Genomic DNA, 21893 nt, shown 5'->3' on the forward strand with positions numbered 1-21893 from the left:
TATATTGATAGTTGATACAGACTAGTAAGTTTCTCATTCATAATGCCACATAATAAAATGTGAACAGGTTTTTAATTTTAGGTTTAAACTTTATTTAAATTACCTAACGGTTCACCTTTTTAAATAAACAATTATGGAACAAACAATTATTTATATAGCGAACAATCAAGAAGAAACTATGAACTATCGATTTGCAAGAAACTGTACTTCAAATGCTTAAAGTTTGATGAACTTTAATAATCAATTAATAAATCATACATCCTGAGAATTACATAATTATTCTCTCTGTGCTCCATCAAGAAGAAATAAAATGAAAAAAGCTAAATTTCAATTCAACTCAATTTCAATTTCAATGCACAGAGTACATTGAATTATTACTCTGTGGCTAAGTGGTTAATACACCAAATTGAATCGCATTTATAAAAATGTAGACATGACACTCGTTGCCAGCAAAACAATTTTAAATATTTTTATTTCAAGTTTTTATTATCAATGATTTTTTATTCATTCAGGCATGTAATTTAATTTATTCTAAATTTTCTCCTATCCCAACCTTTTTAGGAGACAGGTGACATTCCGATAGACTGAGTCATAAAGTCACAATGACAACTGACAGTTTACGTGGAAGTGTGTGAGTGATCGTCTGTGTTGTTTATTTTGTAGTCTTCTCAAGTTAGAACTTGCAATTTAGATTGAAGTTTCATAATAAAAAATTCACACAGGTGTGAAGGGGTTTTGCGATGTCCACATATAATTTTGCAATAATAATATGTCGGATTGGTATTGGCGGGTGATTGCCTTGAAGGCGGCTTTCGTGTTATCATGTTTTGTTTCTTACATCCGAACCGAAGATACCATCCAAAAGTTACCATACTGCAATCCCCATACCGCTAAAGATGCACCGGTATATAACGAGTAAGTTAAGTTGTAATATCTTGTCAGTATTTATAAGACTACGCGATACAAATAAAATTAAAATAAATAATAAACACATTTCTCTAAAGTTTCATTAAAGGAAGGATCCTATAATATGGTATTCAGTTTGTTTTCTATTTGTATATGTAACACCTAGTTTGTGCTAAACATGAGCAGGAGTAAATTCTAGAACTCTATTTTTAAATTTCAATGAATTGTCTGCAAATCTAATTAGTATTGACCTTGATATCTTATCTATTCATGCAGAAAATGTAAGATTTTAATATCATTTTTTCATTTATCTGAAATTGTTAACAATCGATTATAAATTTTTAATGTATTTGTCACATTTACATAAACGAATTATTTACATAAACAAATTATTTACATAAACAGATTATTTGTATAATAAACAAATTATTTGTATATTATAGCTTGAATGTTTTTGTTGATTAAAATTGAATTGAAATTAAATTTTAACGTAAAAATACATACTACAACAATATTGATATGTTTATATCTACATGCATATAGTAAAAACCAGTCAATTTCATATTAGAAGCAGTAAAACACGATTATAAAATTGGTTTTATAATAAAATTAGTTTTATAATAAAATTGGTTGTAATAAAATTGGAGTGTCTGGATGGCATGGATATAGAAATCAGTTAAATCTGATTTTTTTTTCTATTTTTTATTACAACTGGAAATGCTTCTAACTTTTAGCCTAGTGATTGTGAGCACACTTGACGGACGTTTGACTGCTTTCTCAACTGAAAATGGAAACACGGCTTGGTCATTGGAGACACAGCCACTGCTGTCATCAAATTTACACAATTTTGAGGTTGGTGCTCATTATTTGTAGGTTAAGTTTATAATAAAATGTATAAGGCTTGCATTTAAAAAAGATAATAGCTGGATGTTCATTTTTTTCTAATTTGAACAATGATTGGTATGATATTTAGTTTGTGGTAAAATGTATAATGTAATAATGCATTTAAAAAGATAATTGTGAATGCTCATTTATTTTCTTATTTGAATATATGATTAATATGTATTATAATTACATGTTCAATGTCACTAAAAAACTTGTAACTATGTAAAAATTTGGCATTAAAATGCTTTATAAAAATTCAAATCCAATGAAAATATGCTAAAGCATTCACGGAAAACCTTAAGGAAGTTTATTGAATTAAGAAAAGTTCAATCCTGCTGTAATCTTACAAGTAATAAATACAATTTTATTTTTATGTAAATAAATGTAGAAAAAGTATAATCATATGAATTAAATACAAATAACAAGAAAATAATATTAGTACCAACACATAGTTTTCTAGTGCAACAAATTCCTATCACAAAAATTTCTTTCAGCTCACAGCGAATGGGAAAAGGGTACGGCTAATTCCTTCACTGCGAGGCACCCTGTATAGTTTGAGTGGTGACACCTTAGAGCCTCTGCCATTTGACGCTGAACAACTATTGTCTGCATCCTTTAAATACTCTGATGATATGGTTATTGCGGGTAAGTTTAAAAACTATATGAATAAGTATGGTTTTAAAAGAGCAACTATGGAGTTTCTTGCCAGTTCTTCCCTGTCGTAACTGCTTTCCGACCTGGTGGTAAATTATTATTTTTCTGTATTTGACGATTCATAAGCTCTTCTAAATGAAGCCTCCCTTTTTTAATTATTTACATATTGTTTTTATTTCATCATAAACAGATTAGATTAAAGTGAATTGAACTTGCTCATAATAAGATTAATGGATAATCGACTTCCAAGAAACTGTAAAGTAGTGTCATGAAATCCTGTTAGAACTTATTTACCATTACATTACAATAGCATTTCATCATCATACAGTGCATTTACATTAAACGAGCGAAAGTTCATTCGAATCCCACTGTGTTAAATCGAGTGTAAACAGGCGTAGAGCATTCTTTCTTTGTTGTAAGGACGTTCGAAAAGATTCTATGCAATGTTCTACTTCTGAACAACACTAAAAACGAATTTTCGTTTACACTAAAGAAGTCGGTGAAAGATCACGAAAGAATGCTCTTGCTCTAGCTCTGGCACTATGTTTGTTTGATGTAAATGCACCAATAGTGGAAGTCTTTCTTAGAAACGATAAAATATCAAAATAAATCCTATAGAAGCCATACTGTAGACATGTAACAACTAACACATAATAAAGACTAAAAATAAATCAACAATGAAAAGTGAGTAGTGTTTTCGTAAGATTTTTGAGTAGCTTAGCTTAAAATACACATAGAAATACATAAATTACAAATCAATTTTGAAGCTGAAATTTGTTTTGGGCCAATGATGATATTGCATGTGGTATCGGTCAATTAAGGAAAGCTGGCATGTTCACAGTACTCACACTTATGCAATTTCACTTACAGTATGTTCAAAAATAAATGCGACTTTAGTTTCATTTTAGACTTGAATTGTAAAATGGGTGCGTTGTAGAGCTTTCATAATTATATGCAAATATAATTATGAAAGCTCTCATAATTTACCTGTAAAATTATAATTTAAAAGTAAATCAATTGATGAAGTTAATTATTTATTCTAATAATAATCAATTGGATAAAAGTATTAATAATTATTCAATTATCAAATAATAATTAAATTTCAGGTCATAAAAACAATACAAATAACACGTGCGCTCACTCCCAACATACACCAGGGCCCTTCCAAAATGATAAAAATCTAAAAAAAATAGTAGTAGGATGAAACCCATTAGAAAAGGAGAAGAATATTTTTGAAAAAGAAATAAAAAACCAATAACTTGGGTTTTTTGAATATTTCACCTAAATTTTGAGGTTAATGTTATTAGAAATGAGTCAGTGTAATTATCTACTTTTGGTTCTAATTGAATATATTTTTCCTCATGTTCTCGCGTCTTTCTCCAAACGTCACTAAACATATCCAGACTTCAGCATTTGCTTCCTTTCTAAATAATTCTTCCACAGTTTTCAAGTTAAAGTTCACATTTTGTGATGCTACTTTCCCTTTAATTATGCCCCATAGTAACTCTATTGGGTTGAGTTCTGGATGGTGGAAGGCGCAATACACTATGTCCATGATCTTTGAGGATTGCATCAAGTAGGTAAAAATGGTGTATAGTTTGGCTTATTTTTTTAATAATGTGATAACTCTGATTATTAATTAGTAATTTGATTTTTGAAAAAAAAAATGCCGATTTTAGTCAAAATTTATATTTTTCTAACAAGATCCTTATCATCCAAATTTCCACCTTGGTGAGAAAAATTGACATTTCTAATGAAAATGAACAAAAAATTAAATGATTTTATTAAATACTGTAAAATAGTCTATAATTCTTCCATTTACTGTATCACAAAATTCTTCATAGATTTTTAGATATTCGTACTACACCAATTACATCACCCTGTATTTATAAACAATTGCAAAATATGACACATACATAGGCCGGGAGATACTGACACAAAATTTCGGGTCATTTGTAACAGAATGGCGCGGGCGGTTCTACAGAGGTCTTATTACGCAATGACTAAAAGAAAAATGATGGTCAGAACGCTGGCCAGTACCGGCGGACTAGTCACGTGGGCGTTAGTCGAACTCGTCGGATAAATAGCGAAAGTCAAACGATTTGTAACACAAAAATTTTAGAATTTACCAATAGCCCATAAAAAAGATGTAGGCGGTAGTGTCATGCCATACTTTTCCGGTGTAACTTACAGCCCCCCATACCGACGCGATGCGTTGATTTAAAAAAAAAACAATTCAACCATTTGTACCAGGCTAACTTTTGCACAGGTAATCATCATCGTGCAGACATTTACGAAAATCGCCATGCCATACTTTTCGGACGATTCCAAATGGCCACCATACCGCCGAAAATCTGCAAAAAAAAAATTTTTTTTCGCCAAACAATTTGTACCAGTATTGCATTTGGATTTTTGGAGAGTATTTGATAAAATGTGACCATTATTATATTTGCCATACTTCTAGTAGGGGGAAAAAGTGCTGCCATACTTGAAAAAATAATTTATTCGTCACGTTTCAAAAATACGACTGTACAATACGTAAAATAATTTTTTACAGTATGGCATCATTATATTCTATTTGTTTGTATACAATTCTACCTAGAAAAAAATATCGCAGAATGCAAACATGGGGCGGATGATTGTAAGACTTAAGCCAAGACGATTGGCGCTTTGTACCAGTACGGCATTTTTGGAAAGTATATGATGCAACGTGACCATTATTATATTTGCCATACTTTTAATAGAGGGAAAAATTAGTGCCATACTGCTACAAATCGTTCAAACTACGAATAAAATCTTACAATAAGAAAAAAATCTTATACACATTCGTCACCTCCCACAGGTATGGCATTATCATACTTCTATTTATAATCATTCAGGAGTTGTTGAAAAAAAATGTAGGGTGGTACAAATCGTATGGCGAGAAAAAAAAATGCAAAAATTTGCAGATTTTCCGCGGTATGGCGACCATTTGGAATCGTCCGAAAAGTATGGCATGGCGATTTTAGTAAATGGCTGCACGACGATGGTTACCTGTGCAAAAGTTAGCCCGGTACAAATGGTTGAATTGTTTTTTTTAAATCAACGCATTCACGTCGGTATGGCGGACTGTAAGTCACATCGTCAAAGTATGGCATGACACTACCGCCTACATCTTTTTTAAGGGCTATCGGTAAATTCTAAAATTTTTGTGTTACAAATCGTTGGACTTTCGCTATTTATCCGACGAGTGTGACTAACGCCCACGCGACTAGTCCGCCGGTACCAGCGTTCTGACCATCATTTTTCTATTTGTCATTGCGTACTAAGACCCCTCTAGACCGCCATCCTGTTACAAATGACCCGAAATTTTGTGTAAGTATCTCCCGGCCTAACATGTGCAATGTGTAAATGTGTTGACGTTCCAGCTCTTCTTAATATACCTATATTACGAAGTGGTATTTTATAAAGATATGATAAGGCGATTATAAGATAATGTTATGAATGTAAATTGTAAACAATAATGGTTTATCCATACATAGATATTCACAATTGTCCTTTCCTCAAATGCTAAATAAAAATAAATATAACCACGACTCTGTCTCATATTTGAAAAAGTAGTTCTTGGATATGCTTAGTCTGTAATATTTACTGTGATTAATCTTAATCTTAATACTATTATAAAGGCGAAAGTTTGTATGGATGTATGGATGTATGGATGTTTGTTACTCTTTCACGTAAAAACTACTGAACCGATTACAATGAAATTTAGCACACATATAGAGGGTAACTTGGATTAACACATAGGATAGGTTTTATCCCGGAAATCCCACGGGAACGGGAACTATGCGGGTTTTCCTTTGAAAACGAAAAATTTGGGGCGGAAATCTAGTTAAAAATAATTATATCAGTTTCTTCTATCAAATGTATTTGTAACAGGCCTAATATTATTGAACCAATCTTTCTATAAAGAAAGTAAGCTATCATGCAGGCTTTATGTAATACAAACAACAAAGTAGGCTATACCTTCATACACGTTTTCTTTTTCTACCAATAAAAAAGTTTAATGCTCTGTTTAATTGATGTTCTTCCTCCGTGTTATGTAACTTGTTAAATGCATTTTTTTATAATATGCAAGCATTTTGATCCAGCATAACATGAATGCTTATTGCATTTTATTCGTAACTTATATTAGGATGAGTTACGTAAGATTAAATCCAAAAATAACAATGGCGCCTTCTAAAGTGCATATTTTATTAAATTAGATGAATGACGCAATAAAGAAATTTTGTATACTTATAAATTCTTAAATAATAGAAAATAATAGAATTCGATCACGAGGCGGGGTTAGAACCCGCGTCTCCTTATGCGGGGCGACGCCTGACCACTCGGCCACCCATGATCCTGCCAGAGCAATAGAATTTATTCTACTGTTTAAAAATTTAAATTTATGAAGCATTCGAATGCCATAAAACCAAAATATAAAATTGTGTATACTTTTTAAATTGCACAAAATACGCGCTAAATATTTTTTTCTTTATTCATAGGCGCGCGGGAAACACTATGGTTGGGTATAGACGCGCACACGGGGGCCATTATATACGAATGCAACTCATCGGGATGTAATAGTGAGCAAGAGATAGCGAGTGCTGGTCGCGATATATTGGTATTAAGGAGGCTGTCTAACACTGTGAGAGCGCTGGACCCACGATCTGGGACTGAGAAGTATGTACTACCTACCTATACTATGAGTAGAAATGTGTAGAAGAATGTAGAATATCTTCTAATTTACGTATTTTCGCGTTATTAAGTCTCTTATGCTTGAACATTTTTACATAGACAAAAGATATTTAATTTTTGTGACATGTGCAAAAATTTATTTCTTAAAAATGATTTGTAAAAATGCAAACTAAATAAAATTATAACGGATCCATCTAGAAATCTCATTATATAAATTATTGATCTATACTATCTATACTTATTATTTATAATGTTATAAAGCTGAAGAGTTTGTTTGTTTGAACGCGCCAATCTCGGGAACTACTGGTCCGATTTGAAAAAATCTTTCGGTGTTAGATAGCCTCTTTATCGAGGAAGGCTATATATCATCACGGTAAGACCAACAGGAGCGGAGCCACGCGCGGGGAAGCCGCGCGGCACAGCTAGTCAGTGATATTGCAATAACTCTCCTGTTTTCCCTATTTTTCCGTATACTAGTAATATTTGTAACAAACAGCATTTTTCTAATAATAACTATTAATATTTCTCAGCTGGAACTTCAGCGTAGCGGAACATAACCTGGCTCTTAGCAGACGAGAATGCGCGGGAAAATCAACCACGCCGATACCAGTTGCTATAGCAGTGGCTTTACCGGAAGGTGTAGTTGCCGTTCGACATCCGGAATCGCAGCTTACGATATGGCAACACCAGGTGATTGTGTGGCAACATTTGAATTGTGGATAATTGGAAAATTTTATTAAATTGGTTGTTAGTATTTGGAAATCTAACGAATATTGTTATTCTAATAGTTAATTTTAATTTAATAGTTTTTGTAATATAAATAAATTATATTATTAAACTTACCGGGATGGCAAAAGTCGCGGATATGAATCCCGCCTATTGAACGAATTTTTATTTATCTTTAAAAAATTCTGGACTTTTACTCATTAAAAAATGAATGTAAATATATTTAACAACACAAAAAAGTCTATAGATTCTAATTTTAACAAACATACTATTTGATATTTAAAATATTCATATCGAATGTATTAAGTACTTTTGAAGGTGCCCAATTATATAATAAATTAAACAATGATATAAAAACAGCTGAATCGATTTATGCATTTAAAAAGCGCCTAGCTGATCACATACTTAAGGACCAATCACTTCTGGAATAAAACACCTACCTTTGGAATAGCTGTGCCCGGACGACTGTTAGATTATTTATTTACTTTGTTATGTTATTCTCATGTAATTAGCTTTAAGTCTTTAAATGAGAATAAATGATTCTTTAAACCTAATTGTCCGTAGATAGATAAATCATTAATTGCCATTCAAAAATATACCCTCACACAGTCAAAATTAGAGCCAAAATGCTTTACAGCTAGAAGCGCCAGTAGCGAACATGTGGCGGCTACAAAATGGCGTCGTACAGAACATGGACGTTCTGTGGGAAGCCACGCATGCTATAGCGGATATGGCTGCCAAACCACCTTCTATTTATCTTGGCATACATAATACACAGGTATGTTATTACCTTTTATAGTAATTTTATACTGAATGTTAGTAAGGTACTTCAATTGGTCCTTCGAGGCGTGATTTCATAGCTTTATTGGTATCTATTTTGGTTCAAAATCAAATCAAATCATTTATTTGCAATCAAACATGGTTACAACACAACAGACAACTTACATAATATAATAACTATAATATGTGGTACATTTATTGACACATATTGAACAATGTCTCCTATGCTAGGAAAAAACCTGTGTTATTCCTATAAGACTATATCCTATAAGATATTTATCCAAATCCAAAATGTATTCCAGTAATTGATTTTTCGAGGAATTATTAATTAAGGGAATGTTTTTATCATGGACGTATAAAAAAAGACGGACGCCGTATTACGAACAAACAACGTGAAGCCACCATAGTAAGCTAGCGATCGTGTAAAGACAATAAACACGCACACACTCTCACCATAGTAAGCTAGTCGGCCGCCATTACGTCGTGAACTACCGACTGATTAACTGCGTCACTGTTTCACAAAGAATATTTAAAATGCCGTCTTGCGTGGTTAAATGGTGTCGCAACAGTACAATTTTAAATAACAAAACACAAGGGATTACATTCCACAGGGAAGCAAGTTATTTCTTTTATGTTTTATAATGACAAAATTATTACGGCAAAATTTATAGAAAAAAATACAGCCGCCATTGTCATCAGGACAGCTGTTGCCATGGCAAAATGGCACAGGATGATTCGCCGCCATTACTAGGCTTCACTCAATGTTTAGGCGATATACCGTCCGTCTTTTTTTATACGTCCATGGTTTTTATATTGAAATAAATTTATAGTTCCTATTTATTGACTGTCTATGTGGGAAAAGCATGTAAATGATATATACTTATTTATACTTTGAATGGTTTTAAGCCGTTTAAACATAGTGCTTGAGATGACTTAAATAATTTCGTCAGTACATAAAAAATATATATTGTCCAAGATATTGAGTTTCTGTAGTTCGTCTAAAATATAATGAGAATTATATTTTTTGCTTCATGATTTTCGTATTATAAGTATAATAAAAATTATTTTATTCCTTAGCTCTATATACAAGAAAGCGCCCTCTACACTCGAAAGCTCGAAACGTCGATGTCAACAAAGCCATTGCCATGGAGAGTGAAACAATCCCGCCCGTTGCTAAGCGACGGCACCGCGCTGCAAACGTTGCCAGATGCAGAAAATACCTTGTCTATGGTTGCTTTGTATGGCAACACTGGGGTGCAGGGTATGTTATAATTTTTAATAATCAGTGTAATCACTGCTATAATAACTGATATGGTCGTTTATTTAATTTTTTTAAGCATTTCTTATTATTGAAGTGATCTTATTACTGATTTTTAATAACGTTTTCTATTACGTTATGAGTGTATATCTTTTAGTTTGATTTGATATAGTAATTTTTTTTTTAAACTTTTAAAGATCTTTTAACGTTAAATTTTATTAAGAAAACCTATTGATCAGCGAATGTGTAAAATATATTTTTAATCTTAATAATACTATGGGCATTGGGCATGTTTCCGCCTGTTTTAAGTGATATTTTAAATATGTATTAATATTTAACAAAAATTTCCATCCATACGTATTTTCTAGCTACAACTACATTCAAAAACTTTCCTTCCAGACAACCAAGGCTTCTTCCTCTACTTACAAGAGACATGCGATCAAGCGGTCCAAGTGACAGACGAACTAACACAACCAGACATAGTGCTACCAAACAATAGTGACGACACCAACCACCATCACGTTCACGTACACGTATATTCTCTATGGTTTTGGTGGAAAGAAGTTTTGCTAATCGCTATAAGTTCCGCTCTACTCATGAATTTAATGATATGGCCGAGATTTTTCGCGGCCAAAATTAGGCCAAGCACGCCATTGCCGATAAATCAAGAGTACATAGTTGTTGAGAGGCATTATGAAAGGCCAATTACGAACCAGGTGGAATATTCTGGGAGGTACGAGAACGATTTTACGCCGTTGCGCTGTTTGGGACGGGGCGGGTTTGGAGTCGTGTTTGAAGCGAGGAATAATATTGATCATCAGTCGTATGCGGTTAAAAGGATTACGCTGCCGAAGAGGTGAGATTAACTGTTGTAATTTAGTAATTTTTAATTTATTTAGTAGGTATATTTGGGAATCATTATTTTGAGTATAACAGTGACAGAATGATTGATTGTTAAAAATCTATCATTGGATAGTGAAGAAGTCATCACCAAAAATCTCTACCCCACTTACACTCTGGTTTACTTCCATTTTTAGCTTACAAAGAGTCCTACAAATTATAACATAGGAAAATATCAAGGCATGTAAATCCTTCATGAAATACATTCCTTTCTTAAAAGAATATAAATTTCTCCTGTAAATTTATATGTATCGGTAACACTTTTTTGACGAAAAGTATAAAAAATCTAATTTCCACAGGGAATCCCGCCGCGAGCGTGTATTACGTGAAGTTCGTGCGCTCGCTAAACTAGAGCACGAACACATAGTGCGATATTTTAACGCGTGGCTCGAAGAACCGCCGCCGTTGTGGCAGGAACAGAGGGACGCTTATTGGTTGCGGTAAGATTTGAAATACAGGGACAAAACATATACTGTACATATTTGTATGTAGGCTCGCACACTACGCTACCGGTACAATGTATGTGAGATATTCCGCGGCGACTAGTCTCCGAGACTTGCAGGATACTTGAATCGCCTGTGCGTATCGCAATGGGAGAATGACCTTATGCTCAAAAATTATCCGAAACAAAACTGCCTACACGCATGTGTTTGGCAGAGTTTTTAAAAGACCGATATAATTTTTTATCACACGCCATTAGGACATTTTCTGAGAAACCTTTAATGAATGATTGTGAGACAAATCTTTATTTGGCACCAAATAAAAAATAAAATGTTTACATACTGCAGATAATTTTAGAGAGATTATCATTAAATACTTTATTTAGTTCCCTTTTTATATTAATATTTCCAGTGAACTAGGCGGAGCATCAGTAATGTCTGAATGCACTTCCCCGCAAATAGACAAGTCGCCCACTAAAGGTGACGCGGTGACTCTAAACATTCATAAGTCTATAGATGACTGTATTGATGCACTGGATTATGACAAGAAGGAACCAAAACGGCTCAGGTATGGTATTCAATTAATAGTTAGAATACACATAAATGTAGATTTTTTCTGTTTTTGATGAATTAAAAAAATAACACATTACAATATATGATATACTAATTATAAAGATGGATGGATGAACCATGCAATGTTACAGAGAACATTTCTGTAATGCGGTTTTCCAAGTGCTAATAGTGATAAAAATTGTAAATATGTTTTCGTTCAATGTTTGTCGATGGATAATTTATTTTGGAATGTCTGTTGATTCCCAATTATTTTTTATTTTATTTTTTAGATATAACCTATACCCAAGAGAAAATAGTGTTTGTAATTTCAGAATTTTCAATGCGAAAATGAAAAGTTTTCGAGTTTGATATTTAATATAATTAAATTAATTTACCCCACAGATCTCTAAGCTGCAACGACTCATTCAGCATAGTATTCGACGAGAACGCATCAAAGGACGCGCACTTAACCAACACTCCAACAAAAAAGGGCAGTGGGGACGATTCCTTCATAGTGTTCGCTAATTCTCAGGATTCCAAGGGATTGTCTCAAGCTAGACAAGATATAAGTAATAAACAATTGGAGAAAGTTAAGGAAGTTGGCAGTTTTTCTAGTGGGAGTAAGAAAAAGGTAGGTTTTTGTGTGGTGTTTTTGAATTACAGGATAAATAGGGAAATGTTTAAGAGGCCGTGCCACTATTTCTCGTTTGAGGTTAGGTAAAGTCGCAGCCTACTCACTTTGTGTATGTTTTTGCATAATTCACGCACACACGCGTAAAGATCGAGCTTGGTGACTGCTTACACAATTTTGGTCCTTTTTAATTTATTATCATAAATTATAGGGTGGAATTCACTTACAGCCACAGTTGAAAGCTGTACAAATATAACTTAAATAAGCGCATGCATGTAAAGAGCCATCAATGTGTCATCTGCTTTATTTATGTGATTTTGTGTGTGCGGTCAGCTCATTAACGTGCGGAGGGGCATTTTCGCTTCTTAATAAAATAATTATCATTTTTTTTTAAATTATTTTACAATCCACAGAAAGGGCACACACGTCACTGGTCGCTCGACATGTGCGTACGTTCAGACAACCCGAGCAAGATGTACCTGTACATACAGATGCAGTTGTGCCGACGTGACAGCTTGCACGACTGGCTGCGGGACAACCGCACGTGGGAGTGTCGCCGGGACAAGGTAACTGTAATGTCATGTATATACAGATGCAGTTGTGCCGACGTGACAGCTTGCACGACTGGCTGCGGGACAACCGCACGTGGGAGTGTCGCCGGGACAAGGTAACTGTAATGTCATGTATATACAGATGCAGTTGTGCCGACGTGACAGCTTGCACGACTGGCTGCGGGACAACCGCACGTGGGAGTGTCGCCGGGACAAGGTAACTGTAATGTCATGTATATACAGATGCAGTTGTGCCGACGTGACAGCTTGCACGACTGGCTGCGGGACAACCGCACGTGGGAGTGTCGCCGGGACAAGGTAACTGTAATGTCATGTATATACAGATGCAGTTGTGCCGACGTGACAGCTTGCACGACTGGCTGCGGGACAACCGCACGTGGGAGTGTCGCCGGGACAAGGTAACTGTAATGTCATGTATATACAGATGCAGTTGTGCCGACGTGACAGCTTGCACGACTGGCTGCGGGACAACCGCACGTGGGAGTGTCGCCGGGACAAGGTAACTGTAATGTCATGTATATACAGATGCAGTTGTGCCGACGTGACAGCTTGCACGACTGGCTGCGGGACAACCGCACGTGGGAGTGTCGCCGGGACAAGGTAACTGTAATGTCATGTATATACAGATGCAGTTGTGCCGACGTGACAGCTTGCACGACTGGCTGCGGGACAACCGCACGTGGGAGTGTCGCCGGGACAAGGTAACTGTAATGTCATGTATATACAGATGCAGTTGTGCCGACGTGACAGCTTGCACGACTGGCTGCGGGACAACCGCACGTGGGAGTGTCGCCGGGACAAGGTAACTGTAATGTCATGTATATACAGATGCAGTTGTGCCGACGTGACAGCTTGCACGACTGGCTGCGGGACAACCGCACGTGGGAGTGTCGCCGGGACAAGGTAACTGTAATGTCATGTATATACAGATGCAGTTGTGCCGACGTGACAGCTTGCACGACTGGCTGCGGGACAACCGCACGTGGGAGTGTCGCCGGGACAAGGTAACTGTAATGTCATGTATATACAGATGCAGTTGTGCCGACGTGACAGCTTGCACGACTGGCTGCGGGACAACCGCACGTGGGAGTGTCGCCGGGACAAGGTAACTGTAATGTCATGTATATACAGATGCAGTTGTGCCGACGTGACAGCTTGCACGACTGGCTGCGGGACAACCGCACGTGGGAGTGTCGCCGGGACAAGGTAACTGTAATGTCATGTATATACAGATGCAGTTGTGCCGACGTGACAGCTTGCACGACTGGCTGCGGGACAACCGCACGTGGGAGTGTCGCCGGGACAAGGTAACTGTAATGTCATGTATATACAGATGCAGTTGTGCCGACGTGACAGCTTGCACGACTGGCTGCGGGACAACCGCACGTGGGAGTGTCGCCGGGACAAGGTAACTGTAATGTCATGTATATACAGATGCAGTTGTGCCGACGTGACAGCTTGCACGACTGGCTGCGGGACAACCGCACGTGGGAGTGTCGCCGGGACAAGGTAACTGTAATGTCATGTATATACAGATGCAGTTGTGCCGACGTGACAGCTTGCACGACTGGCTGCGGGACAACCGCACGTGGGAGTGTCGCCGGGACAAGGTAACTGTAATGTCATGTATATACAGATGCAGTTGTGCCGACGTGACAGCTTGCACGACTGGCTGCGGGACAACCGCACGTGGGAGTGTCGCCGGGACAAGGTAACTGTAATGTCATGTATATACAGATGCAGTTGTGCCGACGTGACAGCTTGCACGACTGGCTGCGGGACAACCGCACGTGGGAGTGTCGCCGGGACAAGGTAACTGTAATGTCATGTATATACAGATGCAGTTGTGCCGACGTGACAGCTTGCACGACTGGCTGCGGGACAACCGCACGTGGGAGTGTCGCCGGGACAAGGTAACTGTAATGTCATGTATATACAGATGCAGTTGTGCCGACGTGACAGCTTGCACGACTGGCTGCGGGACAACCGCACGTGGGAGTGTCGCCGGGACAAGGTAACTGTAATGTCATGTATATACAGATGCAGTTGTGCCGACGTGACAGCTTGCACGACTGGCTGCGGGACAACCGCACGTGGGAGTGTCGCCGGGACAAGGTAACTGTAATGTCATGTATATACAGATGCAGTTGTGCCGACGTGACAGCTTGCACGACTGGCTGCGGGACAACCGCACGTGGGAGTGTCGCCGGGACAAGGTAACTGTAATGTCATGTATATACAGATGCAGTTGTGCCGACGTGACAGCTTGCACGACTGGCTGCGGGACAACCGCACGTGGGAGTGTCGCCGGGACAAGGTAACTGTAATGTCATGTATATACAGATGCAGTTGTGCCGACGTGACAGCTTGCACGACTGGCTGCGGGACAACCGCACGTGGGAGTGTCGCCGGGACAAGGTAACTGTAATGTCATGTATATACAGATGCAGTTGTGCCGACGTGACAGCTTGCACGACTGGCTGCGGGACAACCGCACGTGGGAGTGTCGCCGGGACAAGGTAACTGTAATGTCATGTATATACAGATGCAGTTGTGCCGACGTGACAGCTTGCACGACTGGCTGCGGGACAACCGCACGTGGGAGTGTCGCCGGGACAAGGTAACTGTAATGTCATGTATATACAGATGCAGTTGTGCCGACGTGACAGCTTGCACGACTGGCTGCGGGACAACCGCACGTGGGAGTGTCGCCGGGACAAGGTAACTGTAATGTCATGTATATACAGATGCAGTTGTGCCGACGTGACAGCTTGCACGACTGGCTGCGGGACAACCGCACGTGGGAGTGTCGCCGGGACAAGGTAACTGTAATGTCATGTATATACAGATGCAGTTGTGCCGACGTGACAGCTTGCACGACTGGCTGCGGGACAACCGCACGTGGGAGTGTCGCCGGGACAAGGTAACTGTAATGTCATGTATATACAGATGCAGTTGTGCCGACGTGACAGCTTGCACGACTGGCTGCGGGACAACCGCACGTGGGAGTGTCGCCGGGACAAGGTAACTGTAATGTCATGTATATACAGATGCAGTTGTGCCGACGTGACAGCTTGCACGACTGGCTGCGGGACAACCGCACGTGGGAGTGTCGCCGGGACAAGGTAACTGTAATGTCATGTATATACAGATGCAGTTGTGCCGACGTGACAGCTTGCACGACTGGCTGCGGGACAACCGCACGTGGGAGTGTCGCCGGGACAAGGTAACTGTAATGTCATGTATATACAGATGCAGTTGTGCCGACGTGACAGCTTGCACGACTGGCTGCGGGACAACCGCACGTGGGAGTGTCGCCGGGACAAGGTAACTGTAATGTCATGTATATACAGATGCAGTTGTGCCGACGTGACAGCTTGCACGACTGGCTGCGGGACAACCGCACGTGGGAGTGTCGCCGGGACAAGGTAACTGTAATGTCATGTATATACAGATGCAGTTGTGCCGACGTGACAGCTTGCACGACTGGCTGCGGGACAACCGCACGTGGGAGTGTCGCCGGGACAAGGTAACTGTAATGTCATGTATATACAGATGCAGTTGTGCCGACGTGACAGCTTGCACGACTGGCTGCGGGACAACCGCACGTGGGAGTGTCGCCGGGACAAGGTAACTGTAATGTCATGTATATACAGATGCAGTTGTGCCGACGTGACAGCTTGCACGACTGGCTGCGGGACAACCGCACGTGGGAGTGTCGCCGGGACAAGGTAACTGTAATGTCATGTATATACAGATGCAGTTGTGCCGACGTGACAGCTTGCACGACTGGCTGCGGGACAACCGCACGTGGGAGTGTCGCCGGGACAAGGTAACTGTAATGTCATGTATATACAGATGCAGTTGTGCCGACGTGACAGCTTGCACGACTGGCTGCGGGACAACCGCACGTGGGAGTGTCGCCGGGACAAGGTAACTGTAATGTCATGTATATACAGATGCAGTTGTGCCGACGTGACAGCTTGCACGACTGGCTGCGGGACAACCGCACGTGGGAGTGTCGCCGGGACAAGGTAACTGTAATGTCATGTATATACAGATGCAGTTGTGCCGACGTGACAGCTTGCACGACTGGCTGCGGGACAACCGCACGTGGGAGTGTCGCCGGGACAAGGTAACTGTAATGTCATGTATATACAGATGCAGTTGTGCCGACGTGACAGCTTGCACGACTGGCTGCGGGACAACCGCACGTGGGAGTGTCGCCGGGACAAGGTAACTGTAATGTCATGTATATACAGATGCAGTTGTGCCGACGTGACAGCTTGCACGACTGGCTGCGGGACAACCGCACGTGGGAGTGTCGCCGGGACAAGGTAACTGTAATGTCATGTATATACAGATGCAGTTGTGCCGACGTGACAGCTTGCACGACTGGCTGCGGGACAACCGCACGTGGGAGTGTCGCCGGGACAAGGTAACTGTAATGTCATGTATATACAGATGCAGTTGTGCCGACGTGACAGCTTGCACGACTGGCTGCGGGACAACCGCACGTGGGAGTGTCGCCGGGACAAGGTAACTGTAATGTCATGTATATACAGATGCAGTTGTGCCGACGTGACAGCTTGCACGACTGGCTGCGGGACAACCGCACGTGGGAGTGTCGCCGGGACAAGGTAACTGTAATGTCATGTATATACAGATGCAGTTGTGCCGACGTGACAGCTTGCACGACTGGCTGCGGGACAACCGCACGTGGGAGTGTCGCCGGGACAAGGTAACTGTAATGTCATGTATATACAGATGCAGTTGTGCCGACGTGACAGCTTGCACGACTGGCTGCGGGACAACCGCACGTGGGAGTGTCGCCGGGACAAGGTAACTGTAATGTCATGTATATACAGATGCAGTTGTGCCGACGTGACAGCTTGCACGACTGGCTGCGGGACAACCGCACGTGGGAGTGTCGCCGGGACAAGGTAACTGTAATGTCATGTATATACAGATGCAGTTGTGCCGACGTGACAGCTTGCACGACTGGCTGCGGGACAACCGCACGTGGGAGTGTCGCCGGGACAAGGTAACTGTAATGTCATGTATATACAGATGCAGTTGTGCCGACGTGACAGCTTGCACGACTGGCTGCGGGACAACCGCACGTGGGAGTGTCGCCGGGACAAGGTAACTGTAATGTCATGTATATACAGATGCAGTTGTGCCGACGTGACAGCTTGCACGACTGGCTGCGGGACAACCGCACGTGGGAGTGTCGCCGGGACAAGGTAACTGTAATGTCATGTATATACAGATGCAGTTGTGCCGACGTGACAGCTTGCACGACTGGCTGCGGGACAACCGCACGTGGGAGTGTCGCCGGGACAAGGTAACTGTAATGTCATGTATATACAGATGCAGTTGTGCCGACGTGACAGCTTGCACGACTGGCTGCGGGACAACCGCACGTGGGAGTGTCGCCGGGACAAGGTAACTGTAATGTCATGTATATACAGATGCAGTTGTGCCGACGTGACAGCTTGCACGACTGGCTGCGGGACAACCGCACGTGGGAGTGTCGCCGGGACAAGGTAACTGTAATGTCATGTATATACAGATGCAGTTGTGCCGACGTGACAGCTTGCACGACTGGCTGCGGGACAACCGCACGTGGGAGTGTCGCCGGGACAAGGTAACTGTTATGTCATGTACCTGTAGATACAGATGTACCTGTATAATGTATATACAGATGTACCTGTAAATATAGATGGAATTGTTTTTATTTTATATCGTTTATTTGGCAAAAAAAAGGGAGAAAAAATAAGGTAAAATACAAATTTACCTTACATTAATGCTAAAAAGGTCTCCACGTCAACAAAAGTTACAGAGAAAGTTTCTGTTAACACTGTTAACAACTTTGTACCCAGTGAAATATGCGAATATTTCTCTGGAGATCTATGGACAAATATTCGCACATAAACAATTATTATTTTAGCGCATTAGCTACTTTATGTGTGCGTACAATTAACGCAAATTAAATCACGCATTAGGGATAATAATTTAAATAAAATAGGGACAATAAATATATTATCTCTATTTTATTTACATTATTATCCCTAAAACATAAACAATAAATTATAGTTCATAACGACTAATAAAAACAATTTCTCCCAGGTGAAAACGCTATTCAGTCAGATAGTATCAGCAGTAGAATACGTCCATCTAGCGGGTCTGATCCATCGCGACCTAAAACCGAGTAATATATTCTTTGCGCCAGACGGTAAAGTGAAAGTGGGAGACTTCGGTCTGGTGACCGCGATGGGAGACTCGCAGGGAGAACCGGCAGATGAGTCTCACCCGTATGGCGGGCATACGCATCGAGTTGGTGAGTTAAACTATTATTTTCAGAGCAAATATATTTAGAATTTAGATATTTCAAATGCTATGCAAAAAAATAATAAAATGTAAAATAATAAATAGTCTGAAAATGCATAATAAAAATAGTCAATCGTAGACACTAATGGTTCCGTACATATAAGCAAAAAAATATAAAATGAGCAAGCAAAAAATGGTCACCCATAAAATTTATGCCCATGTTAACCGTTGCACCTCGTTTATAACCGACTTAAAAAAGAGGATGTTCTCAATTCGACCGGTATATTTTTAGAAATTCAACATCTCTGAAAATTGTAACTGTCTAACTGTCACGGATTACGAGATATCGAATGTTGCAAGAAATTAAGAAATATATTAGTGCATACTAGTTCTTTATATTATCGTTAACAAACAAAACTTCAGCTTTATATCCATCTTAATATACATATATAAATCTCGTGTCACAATGTTTGTCCTCAATGGACTCCTAAACCACTTAACCGATTATAATAAAATTCGCACACCATGTGCAGTTCGATCCAACTTGAGAGATAGGATAGTTTAAACATGTGGTTACCACGGGCGAAGCCGGGGCGGACCGCTAGTATTCTATAAAATTTAATTTCCAAACCAACTCACTGAGTCCTTTTCTTTCAGGAACCCACTTATACATGTCCCCAGAACAATTACAAGGCCTCCCATACAGTTATAAAGTGGATATCTACTCTTTAGGACTGGTTCTATTTGAGCTCTTACACCCTTTTGGCACTGAGGCGGAACGAATTGATTGTTTACTGAGAGTGAGAAAGGGCCATTATCCAACTCACTTTGAACAGAGTTATCCGAATGAGGTGGGTTTTTGATTTTAGTGTTTTAAGCTTGTGCTAGTACACACGTAAGAAGTGAAACTTCTTTATGACCTTATTTTTCAAAAAATAATTTACTATATGCAACTTTACAGAAATACGTCGAATCACGCGTGGTAGGGATAAGAACAAGAAAAACAGAAAAATGTCACGCGTAACGAAAAAATGTTACACTAAATTTTTTTCCAACCCCGATAAAGAAGTTTCACTTCAAAAATATATATGTACTCGTACACAATAAATGTTTTTTCCCAATTACATATCTGTATCTGTATTCTACATCTTTTCTTATAGAACAAAAAAATGTCTGGAATATTTTTGTAGGTACAAACTTTTACTGTATTCATTAGCAATTATGCACAACTACATTAAAAAGTTAAATGGAATATATCGTATCAAGATGCTTGTTTTTGCATCATGGCCGAATTTATAGGTTATAGAAGAATATAGAATGCGAAGTCCCAAAATTAATTTAAAAATGTTTAATATGTTTTATGTGTGTGTTTCTTTCTTAATATAAAAATGTAACTTATATGTACTGTACCAATAAACATCGCTAACAATCTAATACATAATATTGACTTTCCTTTCCAGATTGAAGTACTGAAACTAATGCTAAGCACGGACCCGAACCAGCGACCCACGGCCAGCGGCGTCAAAGCAAGAGCGCCACTGTACCAAGCTACAGACGAACAGTGGCATTTTACACTACCTACCCTCATTTCAGCTTGAAAATATTTAAAAAATTGCAAAAAAAAGTCATTAGATTTAAAATTGACTATCATAGAATGTATAATTTATTTCAGATTTTGTGAAATATTACTAAATTGGCAAAATATTGTAATTACTCGGTTTTGAAAAAGCAGTGATTGAAAGTAGTGTATAAGAATATGAATAGAAAAACAGCTTGTTTTGAAGAATGCGCTTAATAAAAAATAAAAAGGAGCGTGTGTGCCGAGCACACGTGTCCGAGGTGAAACTTCGTTAGCAAGATTCAAAGATACCAAAATCGTCGTCTTACTCCGTGACGTTACGGTATTGCCATGCCATCTTGAAATTTTACTCTCAACGCGCCTAAAGAAGTTTCACTTCAAAAATACCTACTGTAAAAAAGACATGACATTTTATGCTCATCGCATTTTCTGCTAATATGCATAGAACAGATTGACTCCGTTCATAAAATGATATATTTAAAGTTTATATTTCATAAATAATACAAAAATGAACATATATTTTCTAAGTTTTATGGTATACATGTTATAAAAATAGATTATAGATAAACTGTACCGTCAAAGACGCTAAAAGCTTTGCTTTAATGCTAAAACTATGAGGTCTAAAGTAAAATAAAATAGTGTAGTTCCTAGGAAGTATAAAAATAACTGATAGCTGTTAAAAATTGCATATTTTTAAAAATCGAGGCATAGATCACATATTTAATCACCAGTGAAACTATCACATTATTTTTAAATTATAATAATTAATAATAAACGCAATAAGTAATGATAAGTATTAAAATATAAAGACTGTTTTTTGGAGGAACGTTGGATTTGTGAATGTTTTTAAATGCAATGTAGATACTAACGTAGTATTGTTCAATGATTATGTTTAAGTAAACCTATGAAATGTTTTTATATTAAGTTTCCAAAGGATAATTTAAAATATTTCATATGT

The 21893-nt window shown here is 38.8% G+C and overlaps 1 protein-coding gene across 1 annotated transcript; it reads left to right on the forward strand.

Annotated features, from left to right (window-relative positions):
* The first annotated feature begins 604 nt into the window (after positions 1-604).
* On the forward strand, positions 605-21574 carry PEK (pancreatic eIF-2alpha kinase). Its single transcript, XM_090113478.1, has 15 exons — positions 605-915; positions 1641-1758; positions 2286-2436; positions 6972-7149; positions 7695-7854; positions 8528-8668; positions 9748-9931; positions 10328-10784; positions 11128-11268; positions 11681-11836; positions 12223-12451; positions 12865-13017; positions 19156-19366; positions 20014-20207; positions 20817-21574. The coding sequence occupies exons 1-15, from the start codon at positions 770-772 to the stop codon at positions 20952-20954; spliced, it is 2757 nt and encodes a 918-aa protein (XP_089969604.1). The 5' UTR covers positions 605-769; the 3' UTR covers positions 20955-21574.
* The last annotated feature ends 319 nt before the right edge of the window (positions 21575-21893 follow it).

The sequence above is a fragment of the Colias eurytheme genome, chromosome 20, assembly GCF_061535395.1.
Source record: "Colias eurytheme isolate Ceu_HAF_F1 chromosome 20, ilColEury1 Martin Lab GWU primary, whole genome shotgun sequence".
Classification (NCBI taxonomy): Eukaryota; Metazoa; Arthropoda; class Insecta; order Lepidoptera; family Pieridae; genus Colias; species Colias eurytheme.